Source organism: Notolepis coatsorum (genome assembly GCF_963971535.1).
Source record: "Notolepis coatsorum genome assembly, chromosome: 5".
NCBI lineage: Eukaryota > Metazoa > Chordata > Actinopteri > Aulopiformes > Paralepididae > Notolepis > Notolepis coatsorum.
The window spans coordinates 147850619-147870958 of record NC_140169.1 but is presented as its reverse complement, the minus strand read 5'-3'; the positions used below and the strand labels follow the sequence as shown (position 1 = coordinate 147870958).

General features: G+C 46.1%; 1 protein-coding gene across 1 annotated transcript in view; it reads left to right on the top strand.

Annotated features, from left to right (window-relative positions):
• The window catches only part of ddx1 (DEAD (Asp-Glu-Ala-Asp) box helicase 1), a 90042-nt gene that overhangs the window by 8378 nt on the left and 61324 nt on the right, over positions 1–20340 (top strand). Inside the window, exons 3-10 of the mRNA XM_084315205.1 lie at positions 12850–12913; positions 13041–13070; positions 13295–13391; positions 13676–13723; positions 13850–13933; positions 14291–14374; positions 15187–15263; positions 19090–19162. Of these exons, the coding sequence (XP_084171331.1) occupies positions 12850–12913; positions 13041–13070; positions 13295–13391; positions 13676–13723; positions 13850–13933; positions 14291–14374; positions 15187–15263; positions 19090–19162 (557 nt within the window). The remainder of the gene's footprint in view (positions 1–12849; positions 12914–13040; positions 13071–13294; positions 13392–13675; positions 13724–13849; positions 13934–14290; positions 14375–15186; positions 15264–19089; positions 19163–20340) is intronic.

Here is a 20340-nt window from a genome sequence, read left to right as displayed (position 1 = left end):
TCCATCTGTTCCAAATTGTTTTAAGAACGTCAGCCAGACCGTCTTTCAGCACTGCTAGTTGACCTATATTAAACTAGTCCACCTCATACACATTTTCCCCAACACGGTCTTTACCGTTGTGATGGACCTTGTGGTGGGGCACGTACCACGATTCAGTGGTCTGGTCAGCCTCTTTAATGTCCATCTTTGTGACGTGTCCCGCTGTGATGAGCTTCTCAATCTCAGCGCGGTATACACTCTCTTGGGCGGGGTTCTTGGCTAAGCGCCGCTCCGTGTTCAGCAGGTACCGTTCTATGGCGTCTGTCTTGGCATGGAAAGTAGGCATTCCTTCTCGCCGCAGGAGTGGCGTGGCGTATCTCAACACGCCGTTGACCGGGACTCTCTTGGTCCCTGTCTCGAGGAGGTGAATGGCGTAAATGTCATCTTTAGAGCGAATGTCTTTCTTTCCATTCTTTTTTTTTTTTGATCAAATTTTTTTATTGACATTCTCACGAAACAAGACAACACATTAACCACAATCACAATACATAGAACTTCACAAGAAAATAACAAAAACAATAATAATAATGACTAACAATTATACAGACAAAAGAAAAGAAACCAGAGTTCAACCTACTAAATTAATTCCAAGGGGTACTATCTAATAAATGGTCTTTCCCAGTGTTCAGTCCCGATTCCCGGCCGTGTGACCCCATATTAATAAAACGTACATCTCCAACCCACCACAAGGACCATTTTTTGGGGGAACACGACCTGAAACCAGAGCAATGAACCTTCATGAAAAAACAAAAACCTGTAGGTGTTCCATAGACTCACAGAGACCGTGTAAAAGTGGCCAAACAGTGAAGAACTAGTTAAATAGCTGCCCCCCCATAATATCCCCAGCTAAACTCAAGATGACAAGACAAGGGACAAGACAGACAAAAACACTTCCTCCTCCCCCTCCCAAGAGACCGCCGGACTCACCCGAACACGCACCCCAACCCCGCTCAGCCGCACACTGCGGTCTTTACCTTCTCAGCTGCTGCGAACCACAGGTCAATTCCAGCCTGTCCCACCCCAATCACCCGGGCTGTGGATATCTCAAGATAAATCACATCCAATAGAGTTAGGGACCAGTTAATCATTGTAAGCTTCTCAGGCTCCTTCCATCTCATTGCTATTAGCTTCTTCGCTGCTGTGACGCCCGCTAGGACAACCCTTTTCAGTTGTACGGACGCGGGTAGTGTCGTTATATCGTTCAGGAGTAGCGTAACAGCTGAGAATGGGATAGTTAAGCCACACAGATCTGAAAGTTTGTCCGTTATTGACCTCCAGAAGCGGGCCACTGGTGGGCAATCCCAATACATATGCATATAAGTGCCAGTGGCCTTTTGAGAGCACAAAGTGCACCGAGAGTCGGTTATCAGTCCCATAGCAAATAGCTTCCTAGGTGTAAGATAGGTCCTATGAATATAATTAAAATTAATTTGCTGGTGATTGGGGTTGCGGGAAGATAATGCCACATTTGCCCAAACATCATCCCAGTCAAACTCGGGGTCCAACTCCGGGATATCCACACGCCAGATTGTATCCAATGATAAATTTTTATACGTGGATTGAATTAAGAGCGTATAAAAGTCGGAGACAAACCCTCTGGATGTCGTCCTGTCCACTATGAGCCTGAGGAAGGGGTGTGGGTGCAAGGCTTGAGCCCACGGTACGCCATGCGCCCTCAGTGCTGACCTTAGTTGAAGGTAAAGAAAGAAGGACTCGCCGGGAAGATCATAAAATTCTCTTAAGTCCTGAAACGCACGGAGGCCGTTCTTATCATAAATATCCTCCAGAGTATGCACTCCCCTCCTTTGCCATTGAGGAATATTAACCGGCTTGTGTCCAACAAGTAATTGCTGGTTATTAAAAATTGGAGAGTCCAGGTGCCAAGGGCATTTAACCCCACACGACCTCTGTACATTACGCCACGTTTGGATCACGTGAGTTATGATCGGTCCATACCTCAGCCGGCATTTCGCAATAGAGACAGTGGAGTACACTACATCCTGCAATCTTAGCGGAGACACCGCCGCCGCTTCTAAGGAGCGCCACGATACAGCCTCTACAGGGTCTAGCCAGCACATCAGAGGTCTCAGTGAAAAGGACCAGAAATAAAGTTTAAAATCAGGGATTGCGAGGCCCCCATCTTGTTTCCTACGTTGAGTAGTAGCCCTTTTGATTCTCGGGCGTTTGTTATTCCAGACAAACTTAGATACCATCGATTGTACCTTGCGCCAGTGGTCTATTGGAGGGGGCAGGGGGAGCATTGAGCTAATAAAATTTATCCTAGGCAGGATGTTCATTTTGATTATGGAAGCCCGGGCTTGTAAGGAGTTAGGAAGGGACGACCACCTGTCTAGATCCTGGCGTATTTTATCATAAGTACCCGTGAAGTTGTACTTAGTAGTTTGGTTCAGCGTGGGGAATATCTCTATGCCCAGGTATTTAAAATGTTCTACTATGGGGATATCAGCTGGTAGTCGTACCGCCTTGGCCAGTTCATTAAGAGGTAGGCAGGCTGATTTGTTCCAGTTAATCTTAAAACCTGACAATTTACCAAAGTCGTCGATTATCCTCAATAATTTTGTGGCCGACCGGGAGGGGTCGTCCATGAAAATCAGCAGGTCATCCGCATAGAGAGCAATTTTGTGTGGAGTATTGTTGACCATTATGGGGACGATGTCCTCCGATTGCCTAATAAATTGGGCCAAAGGTTCGAGGGAAAGCGCGAACAGTCCCGGGCTCAGAGGGCAACCCTGTCTAGAAGATCTGGAGACTGGAAAGAGTGTGGAACAGTTTTTGCCTGTCAGTATCATCGCAGACGGCGAGGCATACAGGACTTTAATCATATGAATAAAACTCTTTCCAAGACCCATGACCTCAAGTACCTTCCACAGGTATGACCACTCAAGTCTGTCAAACGCCTTCATGGCATCCAAAGACAGAACTGTGGATGGAGTTGTATTGTCTTTACTGTTATCGATTACATGCAACAGCCTCCTAAGATTATCTGCAGCCAGACGCCCCGGGATAAAACCAGTTTGATCGCAGTGTACCAATACAGGCATAAATCTCTGCAGGCGACGGGCCAGCACCTTGGCAAACACCTTTAAATCGGCCCCGAGAAGACTCAAGGGTCTATAGCTACCACAATCATTGGGATCTTTGTCCTTTTTGAGAAGTAAAGAAATCAACGCCATATTGACATCTCTTGAGAACTCCCCTTGTTCGATAGCGTAATTGATCATATCGAGCATCAATGGACCCAGTTGGTCCCAGAAAGCTAAATACACTTCGGGTGGAATACCATCCCAGCCTGGCGCCTTACCCCTCTGCATTTCAACAATAGTCTCCCTCAATTCTACGAGAGTAATCGGTCTCCCCAGTTCCTTGGCCTCTTCCTCAGAAATGTGGGGTATCTCAAGCCCGCCGATGAACGATTCAAATCTAGAGTCATCCAGATTACCCTCTGAGCTATATAACTGTGAGTAAAACTCTTTAAAAGTGTCATTGATCTTTTTCGAATCAGTAGTGACTGCACCCTGGCTCGTCCTAATCGAGGGGATATCTGAGAAATGATCATTTGAGCGTATTTTCATTGCCAATAGATGGCTAGGTCTGGAGCCGTGAAAATAGTAATTTTGTCTTGTCCTATGTATCAAAAACTCAGACTGTTGTTTAAGTATGGAGTTTATTTCTTTTTTGACTATCTTACGTTGTGTGTTTAGTCGTTCATTATAGTCAGTTTGCAAGGATGCGTATAGGTCCGCATATAATGATTCCAGTCCTTCTAGCTTTTTTGACCGGGATTTTCGCAAATTGGAGGCAAATAGTGTGACATGACCCCTGATGAATCCTTTCAATGCGTTCCACAGGACCCTAGGGTCTTCTACTGTGCCAACGTTGATCTGCAAAAATTCTGCTAGTTTACTCCTGAACTCAGAACAGAAGTCATCGTTCTTTAGCAAGGTCGAATTAAAACGCCATCTGGGAGCTCTTGCGGAGAGCCTGCCAAAGGTTGCCGTAAGGAAAATCCCCTTGTGGTCTGAGAGAGCCAAGGGAACCAATGAGACATCGAAACTATCAAACATATTAGGGGACGCGAATGCATAGTCAATTCGAGAAAAGCTTTTGTGTCTGGCTGACAGGTGAGAGTAATCTCTGAGGGTGGGGTTGCATAAGCGCCAGAGGTCTGAGAGCCCCGTGTCTTTGGCCCACATCCTGAGGGCCTTAGAGGCCCGTTTCTGGTCGCTCGTTTCAGAGGGCCCAGACCTATCCATCTCCGCATCCCAGCACGCATTAAAATCGCCACCCACAATGAGAGCGTATCCATTAAGTTCCAACATATTCTTCGTGATTGTATTATAGAACGCTGAATCAAATGTGTTAGGAGCATACAATGCTATTATAGCCATCTTCCTATGCAAGAATTCAACTTTTGCTATAGTAATCCTTCCCTCCGTGTCCGACCATACATCCAAGATTTTGATATCAAGGTTACGTCTTGTAACTATGACTACTCCTTTCGTCTTATCATCGGCTGAGGATGCGGAGATAACGTGATATTGCCGATTTGCCAGTCTTGACACGTCACCTACCATTAAATGCGTCTCACTAAGGAGAGCAAGGTCAATATTTCTCCTCTTCAATAGCCAAAGGACACTGGCACGCTTGTGTGGGGCGTTAAGCCCTCCTGCGTTCCAAATTAAAATATTCAATTTAGCCATGGTCGAGCTTGTATAAGTGCGTAGAGAACATACCCGTGCAGCCAGGCTGAGTACAGAGGTGCCGATCCCGGCGGGCCCGGACGGTCAATCCCAGGAGTTCAGAGGAGGAACACTTACACATATATAAGACAACAGTACATAGAACACATAAAAATACCACCCCAGCTACAGCCCCCCCCCCTTCTACTCTAAACCCTAACCCACCCGTCCTACTATAAGTTCCTCTATACCCACTCTCCAATCCCCACCCTATGCCCCACCCACTGAGGATGGTCATCTTCCTATCACTTCCCACTAGAGACATGGATCAATAAGACGCTTCCCACTCCCACCCCCCTCTAGTTAAACCCCTGAGTAAACCCCCACTAGTCCAATAAACACAAATAATAATAAAAATTAAATTCAATAAAGATATCGGTCGAAAACCACCTGAGCACTGGCCCTAACATAAGACAACCATAATGGTAAAAATAGCCATTATTAAATAATAACTCCACAACAACCTGCAACCATCCATTTCCGAATCTGCGCTTCAACGTCGCAATGTTATGGCCCAAATGGGTACAGGAAAATTCAAAACAAAATTAAATTAAAGCATCCCAGCCGATAGTCTAAGGCAGGATCGGGTCACAGGTTAATTGTGCAAAATTGTGTGAACAATGTCAATTAAACAATGACAAAAATAAGAAAGGGAAAAAAGGGGTTAAGGTTAAAGTGCACCCCTGAAGCAGTCCCTCTGATCAGGCACAACGGCTGACATGACATAACCTATGTAAGAATCGACAATAATAGGAAAAGGAAAAAGAGGGTTATGGCTAAAGTGCAAGCAAAGTTAAACTTGACCCAGCCTGTTATCACATATTTATGTATATTCGTTCGAGAGCCAACATGAACCTTGGCCCTAACATGACAGCTATAATGGAAAATTTAGCCATTATTATATAATTACTCAGCATCAACCCTGTGACCAACTACCTCGTAGTCTGCATATTAATGTTGCAACATTATAGTATAAATGGAAAAAGGAAAATTCAAAACAAAATCAAAGCATATCAGCAGTTAGTCTAAGGTAGGATCGAATCACAGTTAAATTGCTCATTCAAATGCCATTAAAACAGCGACAATAATAGAAAAAGGAAAAAGAGGGTTATGGCTAAAGTGCAAGCAAAGCTAAACCTAAGCCAGCCTGTTATCACATATTTTATGTATATTCGGTCGAGAGCCAACGTGAGCCCTGGCCCTAACATGACAGCTATAATGGAAAAATTAGCCATTAATATATAATTACTCAGCATCAACCTGTAACCATCTACCCTGGAGTCTGCATATTAATGTATCAAAGTTATAGCATAAGTGCCTCACGGAAAATTCAAAACAAAATTAAGGCGAGTCAGTAGTTAGTCCAAGGTAGAACCGGATCACATTTAAATTGCTCATTCAAATGCCATTAAAACATATAGGAAAATTCAATACAAAATTAAATTAAAGCATCCCAGCCGATAGTCCAAGGCAGGTTCGGGTCACAGGTTAATTGCTCATTCAATTGCCCTTAAAACAGCGACACTAATTATTATATAATTACTCAGCATCAACCTGTAACCATCTACCCTGGAGTCTGCATATTAATGTATCAACGTTATAGCATAAGTGCCTCACGGAAAATTCAAAACAAAATTAAGGCGAGTCAGTAGTTAGTCCAAGGTAGAACCGGATCACATTTAAATCGCGCATATAGATGACATAAAAACAGCGACAATAGGAAAGAAAAAAAAAGGAAGAGAGGGTAATGACTAGAGTGCAAGCCATATAACCATATAGCCATTAAGTGCAAGCCATACCCGACCCAACCTGTTATCAAATATTGTTTATGCATATTCAACCGACCTTGGCATCTACTTTGGATCACCAAAGCTCAAAACAACCTGGATATAAAAATAAAAAGCATACCAGAAGTTAGTTAGGGACTCGGTCACTCTTGAACTGTGCAAACCAATGTCCCTTTGAACAGCAACAGCAACCAAAATACGTAACCATTAACGAATGTCTCAGCGCAGACCATAGTCGAAGCCCGCTGGCTAGCCCGAGGCTAGCGCGTAAGCTAGTGACGAATCCGGATAGCACGTTAGCCTACTATGTACATTGTTCAGCTAGCTCGTTAGCTTCCAAAGAGGCGATACACAAGTACGACCATGAGGTCAGCTTTAGCAAGTAACAGAAGTCATTGGGAAGCCCCGCTAGTTGGATGGGCAGAGGACAGTTAGCATGTCTGGGCATGACAGCAAGTGTTTGTGAATAGTCGACCTAATCAATGTATATAGGCCCAAACCGCCAAGTCACTCACCCTCCATAGATATCAAGCAACAGACTCGGGTGTCTTCGCGAGATATTCCTTCGCTTTAGCCAACGACCAAAACAAACGCTGACCACCGACCTTCTCCAACACAGATAGTTTCGCGGGAGCGAATAACGTGGGCCTCAGGCCTAGTCTCCATAGCTTAGTCAGGACCACCTTGTACTCGGCTCTCTGAGCTTGAACCTCCGGTGTAAAGTCCTCGAAAATGGCCACTTTGTGATCGCCAAACCTCAGAGTACCCCTTCTGGTACGAGCCGACCGCATGATGATTTCTCTCTGTTGGAGTCTGTTCAGCTTGACTATGATGGGCCTCGGTTCTTTGTTCACGCCGGGAGAAAACCTGCCCGCTCTATAGGCCGACTCACAGATAGGAGGCGAGGGGAGGACGTCCGTCCCTAGTATCTTCTGCAGCAGTTCGGGCATGGTCTCAGAGAGACGGCCTTCACCGCTGGTCTCCGGTACTCCAACAATCCTGACGTTGTGGCGTCTATCCCGGGACTGCATCTCCTCCATCGCCGACTGTAGTTTGTTGACTTCAGCCTGCCTAGCCAGCAGGGCGGATTCAAGACCCGCCATCTTCTCACACTGAGATGATACCTCCGTCGTTAGCATGGCTAGTTCGTTAGCATTAGCCGATGAGGCAGCGTGAATCGTCTCCATCTTGTCTGTCAGCGGGACTACCGCCAGCCGTATTTCTTCTGATATCTCACGACGGAGGCTGATACAGAAATCCGCCAGCACTTGCTTCTGTGCTTCAGCGATGCGTGCCTCAGAGTCTGCGTGTACTTTCTTCTGTGCTTCAGCGATGCGTGTCTCAGAGTCTGCGTGTAGCTTGGTCATGACCAAGAGCACAGCTTCGCTTAACTCCCCGACAGCGGGAGACGGTACGGCCATGCTCGGCGGTGTCGGTGTCGTGCCTAATTCTTTCATGGCTCTGGTTTCCACCCCCGCCATCGTAGAAAGTCGAAAAAAGTTGATGAATGTATACTAAACACGACGACCTAGCAAACAGATAAAAAACAAATAAAAATAAAATAAAGACTAATGGGGAGAAACGTATATTCAGCACGGTAGAAGGGAGCTCATGTGAAAACACGTCTACTCCATGATCGCTCAGCCTCTTTCTTTCCATTCTTAAAGGGCATTTGTTCCAAGCTCCATAGCCGCTCTACGTGTTGCAGGAGTGCGGTTTCTCCCTCTGTGACTCGGGAGTGGAGACATCTAGTGGCTGTACTTCGGTTGAGAGATTTGGCGAGCGGGCCTTGGAGAGTCCATCCCAAACGGGTCTCGACTGCTGCAGGACAGCCTCGGGGTCCGGTATGAACCCGGTCTATCGGGACAATGAGGTCTGCATGGTCGGAGCCTATCAACAGGGTCGGCATAGCATTGTCTATGAGCGGGATCGGTAACTTGCGCAGATGTGCATATTTCTCCATCAGCTTGGCGACGGGGTATGTGTACCGCGACAGTCCTATTTCTTGGCTGGTGAAAGCGTCTGCAATCTGGTACCGTCGCTCAGGCTGGCCGCTTGCTGCGATAGAGAATGAGACATTCTCGCCCTTTATCGTCTTCAAATCTCGTCTTATTGTCCGAATTGTCATTTGGGTTTCGCTTCCCCGCAGCCCTAGCTGGGCCGCAGCGGAGGCGAGCAGCAGGGTCTTCTCTGACCCGTCATCGAGGACGGCGTAAGTGTCCAGGACTTTGTTCTGGTAGCTTAGTGTCACACGCACTACTTTTAGGAGTACTCGGGCTCCACTGCTGCTGGCGGGATCGATGTACATGACGCTCGCTTTGCGGCTGGATGGTGCAGGTGAAGGGCGCCGTCTGTTACTGTCGTGAAGTATGTCCAGATGGGCTCCATCGCACTTGGTGCACCTTTTCTTTAAGCGGCATTCGGCTGCCATGTGTGAGCGCGCACAGCTAAAACAGCGCTTGTTGGACTTTATCCATTGACCTGCTTCCTCCGCGTTCAGCTTGGGGAAGGAGTCACATTGCGCTAGCCAGTGTTCTTTCTCACAGTAGGGGCACACTATCTTCCACTTCTCCGTTCTGGAGGGGGTACTGTGGCTCCTGCTGCTCGGTACTGACTCCGATTGGTGCATCACAGTCACCGATCTTCTTCCATCATTTAGTCGTCTGGTTCCTTCTCTGGAGCCAGGGGTGCTCCGTCCGAATGTATCTAGCCGTAGGCTGCTGACTTCTCTCGCCAGGAAGTCTGCTAGATCGAGGAGGTTCGGTTCGGGGCCATTCGGGTCTCTGTGGTCCCTCTGCCGCCTAAAGCGCTCCTGACGAGCGGGCGGCAGCTTCTCCAGGATCCTTTCCACATTTGAGTTGGCGTAAAGTTCATACTTCCCCTTCTCTCTTTGCGCTCCCAACATCCCTACCAGGGACTGCACTCTGATGGACAGGTCGTCCAGTGCTCGATTGTCTATTGCTGGGGGTAAGCGGTCGATGTGTCGGATCTCCTGGATCACGTAATCCCATATGCGCCCATACCTCTGGTCCAATGCTACCAGCACTGCTGTGTATGGGGTGGTGGAAGTCGCGTAGGCGAGCGCTATATTATGTGCGCGGGGCACCTTTAAGTGCTGCAGTAGGATGGCGTATTTGTGGCGTTCATCCAATACATCCACCAACATGGTCTCCAGACACATGCAGAGTTCTGTATACTGGGCCCGGTTCTCTTGGGTGAAGTCGGGTACCATAGGCGTGCCAATGTATGACGCTGACTGTGGATACATCGGCGAGCGTTGGGGGAGAGGCCTCCTAGGCGAGTCTCCTCCCGCTCCTTGGTATGGGCTGGTACCGGCAGTGTACCATGGCCCGCTTGTCCAGGTGCTGTTCCTCGGTGCGGGTCGTGCGTCGTGCTCACCCGTGTATAGAGTCGGGGGTCTGTAGCGCAGCTCCGCGGGAGTATAGCCTGGGCTGTACCGGACCTCCTGGTCCGGTAGAGTACTGTGCTGTCTTCGGGCGCGGTTCTCCTCCTCTTCCTCTTCGTCTTCAGTTAGGTCATCCAGTGCTTGTAGTCTCTGGTTTAGCCTCTCCACAGGATATGCTGCTCCTTCCCGGTTGCTAGGTCTCGCTTGGACCGGTGGGGGGAGGTGGTCTGTGGGGGGTATAGACCTCGTCTGTTGGTCAAGTTCAGGGTTGTTTACTCGGCTAGGGGATGCCGCCCTGGAGGTGTGTCTAGACGAGTTCCTGGAGCCTCTGGCGGAGGGAGAGGGTGTTGTCCGTCTGATCAGCTGTTCTATTAGTTGCGCTTGCTGTCTGTCGCGCTCTGCGTCCCGTAGAGCACCAGCAGCTGCTCGCTGGCTGTCTGCTCGGTCTCGGGCCACATTCTCTTCCATCTGAATGCGTCTTATTTCCAGGCGTATGTGCTCTTCTTCGCTCCGTTGCTGTAGCTGCAATCGATCGCGTTCAGTAGAGGCTTTCAGGCTGACGAGGAATGCCTGCTGTAGGGTCCTCTCTGCCTCGCTGGGAGAAGGCGGTTGTATAGGGGAGCCTTCCCTCGGGGTACTCCTTGCGGAGCCTTGGAGCTCTATCTCCACGGTGCTCTCCCCGTCTTCTTCCGTGCCGAGTTCTCTCTCGGTAGCGTTGTATTCCTCCCGGGACTCATCGGGGACTACTTCTTCAGTACTGGCGGGGTGTGAAGTCATGTCTGGTTCCCACTGGTCCCCACCGTGAACTTGGTCAGTTACATTAGAGCCCGTAGGGGCCTCTATGGTCGGGGTAGTCTGGGCGTTGGGGTTAGACATACTTTTACTTTCTAGTTTTACCGCGTTTACTGTTAGTAGAAGACTAGGTTGTTGACTGACAGCGTAAGCCTCTAAGTACTGAGGGAGCCGTCGTTCGCGCTGCGGGCGTTGGTTAGGAGGATCGTTTCGTGGAGTGTTCATCATAGGCCATTTCAATATTAATAACACTATATTAATATTACACTAATTACCCTCCGGCTCGAAGGACCAATTGTAACTGAGGGGTACAATTCCCTGACTGTATTACTAGATATGATACTTACTACCACTACCTTTGTACTTAATATTCGGCCACCCAGTACACGGCATAAATATATTATCATGAACACTCTCACGTAGATGAAACGGATCCAACACAAATGTACGAATTAGAAGCAGGTCTTTATTTCCTACACAGCGATGGTGTGTAGAATAAACACTTAATCACTTAATTACATTTATGAATTGAAATAGTATGCACTTTTATGGCAAGGAGTATTCGTCGGTATATCAATAGATAATGTCCAATCTCTGAAGGCGCAGGTGGTAAATATACGACCTGGAATAGTTAAGGAATAACAGCAATGATACTTTAATGATTATAGGCTGGATACACTAGAGGGGGTTAATCCGGTTGCTTGTAAGCCGACAGGAGTAGGAGAGGGGGGGGGGTAGAATCCAGCTGCCTCGTCCGGCCAAGGGTATCCCAGGTGAACCCACTGTAGTGCCGTTCAATGCGCCGGCGATCCTTGGACCACAGATGAAAGCAGGTGGACTCTTTGTGGGCCGGCTCTCTCCGGTCCACGGGGGAGAGATGTGGAGAGACCTCGTCTTGCAGAGCGTCTCCTCACCTTGCGTCCTCTCCAGGGGGGGGGTTCCATCACACGGTAGTGTCGGGGGTCTTTATCCATAGAATAATCAAAGTATCCAAAGCATAATCCGTGCCTGGGAAGGCGGGCTGTCGTCGGTAGAATAATCCGGTATACAGGTCCACTCGCTCGTCGGCTCTGGGGCTCCTCGGGTGCAGCTTCACATAGGGTCAACCACCCTGGGTAAGCAGCCAGTTCTCTGCCCGAAACGATGGGGTACTGACTACGGTAGTATTCTCACCGCACGAAGCACTATATATTAACAGACTATTATTAGCTTAATAGACTACGTCCAACTCGACGATATAGTGCCAAATATGACTATTCAAATATTAATATACACGATGTCTCAATACCGATGGTAGGCCGAACTTGGCCTTACTCCCACACGTGGCATCGCGGGGAGGCTTTACGTCTGTGACTCTATTGGAGGGTAAGAAACTGGACTGAAAAGAAAGTCCTACTTTAGTAGCGCAGTATATATACGCACTATGAACAAATAGTCCCATTAGTGGTGCGGTAGCCAAATTCCTACGCGGAACTAGGACTTGTTCGTACATGTCGAGCGGTACGTTTTAACTGGGTCTGAGGGGTATGGCAGCCTGGCACCAAGGTCTCGACCAATAGTAGAATGGAGACTATTATGGGATGTTCAGTAGGCTAGAATGGATATTCAATGCATATTGTACAAGGAATATACAAGGGATATCAGGGAATATTAGAGAATATACAAATACAATTAAATATATATATATAAATAAATATATATATTCGGTTTAATCTGGCCCTTCACAACAGTTATATTTTATGTTACAATAAATATAGGCAATAATTTTATTCTGAATGTATAATATGAGTAAGAGTAAATGGTCTAGAAAGGCGCAATGTTAGAATGAATAAATGATGAATGATGATGACTATTATAAACTACCAGAAGGGGGCATAAATTGTACCCCCACTGGTGATGAAACGAACGACCAAAGGTAGAGATGTGAAAATCAGGGGTGTGGAACCCCCCCCCCCCCCCCCGCCCTGGCAAATCACACCCTGCTTATATAGGTATGACTGCTGTAAGATCTGGAGAGAACTGACCGTTTTAAATGTAATTTTTTGTTGTAATCGTTGTGTTTCAGGCTTCCTACTGATATCCAGGCAGAGTCTATTCCCCTCATCCTGGGAGGCGGTGATGTTCTCATGGTGAGACTGACTCACACGCACGCACACAAAAGCATGCATACTTACGTGCACACACACAAACACTCACTCACTCACATTGATGTGTTTTGAAGGATGACAGCTGACTTTTACCCTGTATCCCCCCCAGGCAGCAGAGACGGGTAGTGGTAAAACTGGGGTAAGTACTTCGTTCATAGTCATCTCATCATACTGTTTTCCTACTACTAACTTCAGGTAATATTTTAACCAGCTATCGTAAGTCGAAGTTTGTCACACATTATACATTAGATTAGATTCAAATGTATTGTCTTTATATATATATATATATATATATATATATATATATATATATACAATATATATATACAATAATAAAAAAGATTTCCTTCTGGTTCTCCGTAGGCCTTCAGTATTCCAGTGATCCAGATCGTGTATGAGACCCTGAAGGACCAACAGGAGGGCAAGGTGGGCCGAGCCTCCGTGAAGACCGGAGGAGCAAGTGAGAACAACTCTCCACAACCCTAACCTTTCCATCGGTCGTCCGTCTGTCTGATTCATATCTGAAGCTAAACACTTTTCACTTCTAATATGAGATAAGATATTCCTTTACTGATCCCCTTACGGAAATTCTGGAATCATAGTAGCATAGCTTCAAAACAACAATTATTTTTAAACACATGGTGGCGCTGGCGAGTTGTCACAGTGGCGCTGCATCCCTATAACATTGTTTTGGGAAAGCCCCGACATCGGCTGACATTTGTGCTTTTTGTTTTGTTTTCATAGTTTTCAACAAATTCCAGATGAACCCCTACGACCGGAGCACAGCTTTTGGTGAGTGGAGGAGGAGCAGGCATGAATACTGTGTGTGAGCCTGTTTCATTTGTGCATCCATGTAATTCTGCATTACAACACTAGAGGGCACTCTAACCATGCTTTTGTTCCCTTCTTTCTGTCCAGCTATTGGTGCAGATGGAATGTGTTGCCAGAGCAGGGAGTTCAAAGAGTGGCACGGATGCCGCTCTACCAAAGGCGTCACCAAAGGTCAGCCCCCCCAACCTCCTCTCTTATCCTGCCCCCCCCCCCCCCCCCCCCCCCCCCTCAGTTTACCTTACTTACTTCCCGACTGTCTCCCCTACTGGCTCCTGTATTTGTTATCCATTACTCGTGGTTTTATGTTCTTGTTTCTTTTATCTTTGTTGTTTCTTTGTTTTTTTGCCTATTGTCAGCGACTTTGGGTAATTGAAAAGCGCTATACAAAATAAATGTAATAAATAAGTGTAAACAAAGGTGCAGATGAGGGTCTGTATGCCCTATCGGTTATATTATACGCTACAATAAATATAGGCAATAAAGAATTTGAATTGACTTTCTCTCATCCTGCTCTCTCTCTCCATCCAGGGAAGTATTACTACGAGGTGAGCTGCCATGACCAGGGGCTGTGTCGTGTGGGCTGGTCCACCAGCCAGGCAGCTCTAGACCTGGGTACGCTCTCCTCTCCTCACTACAGTCACTATATAACTCATGTAACTCTGTATGATAACATGTACAATGATGCTGTATATACCGTATCTATATATTTATTATTACAGTGTATATATATACACACACACACATCTGTCTGTATAACCTGCATATATTTGTAGCATATCTGTAGATATACTATATCTATATCTGTACATATCCCTTACCTACTCTTACTAGTTAGGCTGCTGGCCAGTATAACTTACTACCATAGTGTCTTTATACCTGTATCACTGTTGTACATATTCATATACTCTGTACATACATCTTATTGGCACTAGTACTCGTTTATATAGTATTATATATATATATAACAAAAGTGAGATGTTTACAAGAAAACTGTTGAATACCTTTAACAATAGAATAGAATAGAACTCCTTTAATAATCCCGAAGGAAATTCGGCACTACAGATCGCTCACATTGAACAACAGTAAACATTTAGGTAGTCAATAGGACTAAAATAGTATATAATAATATAAAAAATAAGAATAAAATAGAATAAAGAATAAAATACGGTCCAGGATCTACATTCTGGTATGTATATACATTCTAAAATCTTAAATATACAACTATCCAGCCAAAAATATACAGTAAACTGTACAGTAATAAGTGTGAAAACATAACACTTGCAAATCATACATGCTGTTTTTGCTGAGTGTAGCTCTTCTAAGGCTTTACTCACAACTCAGTAACCATCCTGTATTTGTTCAATTTCATTAAAGATAAATGAGCTTCTGTATTCATTCTTCTGAACCCTCTCTCCTCTCCCCAGGGACCGATAAGTACGGGTTTGGTTTCGGTGGAACAGGGAAGAAATCCAACAACAAGCAGTTTGACAGCTATGGAGAGGTAACGCATGGAGGCTCCTGCCAACCCTACTGCTTGACCTGACTCCTAGAACCCACCTCACCCCTGCCCACTTTGACAACCTAGGATGGCTTAGAGTAGACGACAGAGTACAGCAACTTGCAATGGGCCTGGTCTGCAAGATGCACTACACCACTAAAATACCCATGTACATGTCGAAATACTTCCCAAAGGTCAGTGAATACCACGATCACAACACCAGAGGGAGTTCAACAAATCATGTTCAACCCAGATTCGGCTCAAACAAGGGACTAAACACGTTTCGCAATTATGCCACAATAATGTGGAACGCCCTACCCACAGCCGTAAAATAATGTGAATCCCTACCATCCTTCAAAACCACTCAAAGAGCACCTACGGGAGACTGCAATTCGAAACTGGCCCCGGTAAATGTCCAAATCCCTTGTTCCCTGTAGGACCTTGTTATTGTGTTCCCTGTAGGAGTTCACCTTGTTATTGTGTTCCCTGTAGGAGCTCACCTTGTTATTGTGTTCCCTGTAGGAGTTCACCTTGTTATTGTGTTCCCTGTAGGAGTTCACCTTGTTATTGTGTTCCCTGTAGGAGCTCACCTTGTTATTGTGTTCCCTGTAGGAGTTCACCTTGTTGTTGTGTTCCCTGTAGGAGTTCACCTTGTTGTTGTGTTCCCTGTAGGAGTTCACCTTGTTATTGTGTTCCCTGTAGGAGTTCACCTTGTTATTGTGTTCCCTGTAGGAGTTCACCTTGTTATTGTGTTCCCTGTAGGAGTTCACCTTGTTATTGTGTTCCCTGTAGGAGTTCACCTTGTTATTGTGTTCCCTGTAGGAGTTCACCTTGTTATTGTGTTCCCTGTAGGAGCTCACCTTGTTATTGTGTTCCCTGTAGGAGTTCACCTTGTTATTGTGTTCCCTGTAGGAGTTGATTGATTGATTGATTGAAAAGTTTATTAACAGATTGCAGAATGGGTACAGTACAGTACATCTCAATACATACAATTGTTAAGGGGATGCAGACCAGAGAAAGACTTTCGTCTTGTTTCCACCAGGGTCCCCCATTTTCAATTCATCATAACATATATGACATACATGACATACAGATAGACAGTACTGCTACATCTATACATTTATGACATATCAGATTTGCAAATACAGTACTGTTTGTGATACAAAAGTGTCCAGAAAAGGAGTGTATATACATTTGGCGTAGAAACTGTACATTGGAGGAGGTTGGTGGGGTGGGGTTGGGTGAGGGCTGTACATTGGAGGTGGGGGGGGGGGGGGGGGGGGGGTTGGGTAGGGGACACACACACATTTTACACTGTACATTGGAATATTGACAAAGCCTTACTTGGTCATTTACTGTACAACTAGGTTAGGACATTTGTAGGGGCCAGTTTCGAATTGCAGTCTCACGTAGGTGTTTTTTGAGAGTGTTTTTGAAGGTGGGTAGTGATTCACATTCCTTTACAGCTTTAGGCAGGGCGTTCCACATTGATGTGGCATAATTGCGAAACGTGTTTAGTCCCTTGTTTGAGCCGAATCTGGGTTTTACATGATTTGTGGAGCTCCCTCTGGTGTTGTGATCGTGGTATTCACTGACCTTTGGGAAGTATTTTGACATGTACATGGGTACCTTGGTCGCGTAGTGTATCTTGTAGACCAGGCCCATTGCAAGTTGCTGTACTCTGTCGTCTACTCTAAGCCATCCTAGGTTGTCAAAGTGGGCAGGGGTGAGGTGGGTTCTAGGAGTCAGGTCAAGTAGTAGTCTGACTAGCTTGTTTTGAGATGTTTGTAATTTGTTTTTTAGTGCCTTTGAGGTGCTTTGGTACCATGAGGTGCAAGCATAGTCGTAGTACCCTTGAATGAGTGCTCCTGCTAGAGTCTTCAGGGTATTCTTGTTTACCAGAGAGGAGATCCGGTACAAGAATCGCGTTCGTTGGTTGACTTTTTTTATTACATTGGATGCCATTTTGTCACAGGAAAGATTAGCCTCTAGGATGGAACCCAGGTAGGTAATTTCATCTTTCCTTGTGATAATATTGTCACCCACTGTAACCGAGAAGCCGTCGGTCTTGCTGAGTTTGTTATTTGAGCCGAAGAGAATGGACTCTGTTTTGCCCATGTGTAATGATAGTTTGTTGTCGGCGAGCCATATGCAGATTTTGCCTAGTTCCGAGCTGAGGGCTTTTTCAACCTGTAACTTGTTCTTGTCAGAGACCAGCAGGGCTGAGTCGTCCGCAAACAGGAACAAGTTGCAGTCACAAGCTGACGACATGTCATTTGCATAAATTAGGAATAGTAGCGGTCCTAGTATGCTTCCTTGTGGAACACCACAGCTCACTGTGAGGGGGGGGGATAGGGTACCGTTTACTTCCACCATCTGTTCCCTCCCCTCCAGGTAGGATTGTATCCAGCTCACTGATAAACTATCAAAACCAATTGCTTTTAGCTTGTCAATCAGAATGGTGTGATTGACAGTGTCGAAGGCCTTTTGTAGGTCCAGCATGACCATGCCGCAGTATTTGCCCGCGTCCACCTCTTGTTTGATGTGGTCGTTCAAGTAGAGAAGGCATGTGTCAGTGGAGTGGGATGTTCTGAAGCCAGATTGGAATTCGTAGATTAGATTTTTTTCCGCGAGGTACTTTTCGATCTGTTCGTATACTATTTTTTCCATGACTTTCGAGATGGATGTAAGGATAGAAACAGGGCGGTAGTTACCCGGGTCTAATTTGCTGCCCTTTTTGTGCAGGGGTGTTACTCTCGCAATTTTGAAGTCCTTGGGGACGTGTCCCTGTTTTATGGAGAGGTTTATTATGTGTGTGATGACTGGGGTGATGGCTGCTGCTGAGTCTCTGAGGAATTTGGAGGGGATGTTGTCATGGCCAGTGGCCTTGTTTGGTTGGAGGGCGCTTCACCTTGTTATTGTGTTCCCTGTAGGAGTTCACCTTGTTATTGTGTTCCCTGTAGGAGTTCACCTTGTTATTGTGTTCCCTGTAGGAGTTCACCTTGTTATTGTGTTCCCTGTAGGAGCTCACCTTGTTATTGTGTTCCCTGTAGGAGTTCACCTTGTTATTGTGTTCCCTGTAGGAGCTCACCTTGTTATTGTGTTCCCTGTAGGAGTTCACCTTGTTATTGTGTTCCCTGTAGGAGTTCACCTTGTTATTGTGTTCCCTGTAGGAGCTCACCTTGTTATTGTGTTCCCTGTAGGAGTTCACCTTGTTATTGTGTTCCCTGTAGGAGTTCACCTTGTTATTGTGTTCCCTGTAGGAGTTCACCTTGTTATTGTGTTCCCTGTAGGAGTTCACCTTGTTATTGTGTTCCCTGTAGGAGTTCACCTTGTTATTGTGTTCCCTGTAGGAGTTCACCTTGTTATTGTGTTCCCTGTAGGAGTTCACCTTGTTATTGTGTTCCCTGTAGGAGCTCACCTTGTTATTGTGTTCCCTGTAGGAGTTCACCTTGTTATTGTGTTCCCTGTAGGAGCTCACCTTGTTATTGTGTTCCCTGTAGGAGTTCACCTTGTTATTGTGTTCCCTGTAGGAGCTCACCTTGTTATTGTGTTCCCTGTAGTTCACCTTGTTATTGTGTTCCCTGTAGTTCACCTTGTTATTGTGTTCCCTGTAGGAGTTCACCTTGTTAGTTGTCATACAGAAGTACAGAATAAGTATAAAATAAAATAAGTATAGCAAGTAAAAAAAAAAATAGAAGTCACGTACGTAGACACAAGTGTTCAGTATGTACATATGTACAATGTTCAATGCAGAGTAGAAGTAACTGAGTTACCATACAATATACTAATATACAATGTACTTGTTAACCCCTTGTGTTCCCTGTAGGAGTTCACCATGCACGACACCATTGGATGCTACCTGGATCTAGACAACTGCAACATTTCCTTCTCCAAAAATGGTATAGTATTATTAGTACGTCTAATTCTGCTTTAGAATCTTGTAATAATCCAAGGAAACTATATAAAAGAAGGAAGGGTCATCATCACGTCAGATTACCCTCTGCTTGGTGCCAGTTATATTGAAGCCTGTATTACAATTCTAAATATACCAGCTATCTTGAGGAAATATACATCAACCAATATATCAAAAGTTAGATAGTGAACAGTGCAATAAATTGCAGATGATTCTGACATCCGAGGTTTGCATGATGCACCTGTTTTTAAATGATTGTCATAAACAAGGAGACGGCTGATCCCATTCAACTGGGTGTCGGCCGAACTGACCGTCTCCACGCTCTGCACCCATGTGTGTTCACACGCTACACAGTGACGGGATGACCCTTCCAATGTGTGTTCACACGCTACACAGTGACGGGATGACCCTTCCAATGTGTGTTCACACGCTACACAGTGACGGGATGACCCTTCCAATGTGTGTTCACACGCTACACAGTGACGGGATGACCCTTCCAATGTGTGTTCACACGCTACACAGTGACGGGATGACCCTTCCAATGTGTGTTCACACGCTACACAGTGACGGGATGACCCTTCCAATGTGTGTTCACACGCTACACAGTGACGGGATGACCCTTCCAATGTGTGTTCACACGCTACACAGTGACGGGATGACCCTTCCAATGTGTGTTCACACGCTACACAGTGACGGGATGACCCTTCACACGCTACACAGTGACGTGATGACCCTTCACACGCTACACAGTGACGTGATGACCCTTCACACGCTACACAGTGACGGGATGACCCTTCCAATGTGTGTTCACACGCTACACAGTGACGGGATGACCCTTCCAATGTGTGTTCACACGCTACACAGTGACGGGATGACCCTTCCAATGTGTGTTCACACGCTACACAGTGACGGGATGACCCTTCCAATGTGTGTTCACACGCTACACAGTGACGGGATGACCCTTCCAATGTGTGTTCACACGCTACACAGTGACGGGATGACCCTTCACACGCTACACAGTGACGTGATGACCCTTCACACGCTACACAGTGACGTGATGACCCTTCACACGCTACACAGTGACGGGATGACCCTTCCAATGTGTGTTCACACGCTACACAGTGACGGGATGACCCTTCCAATGTGTGTTCACACGCTACACAG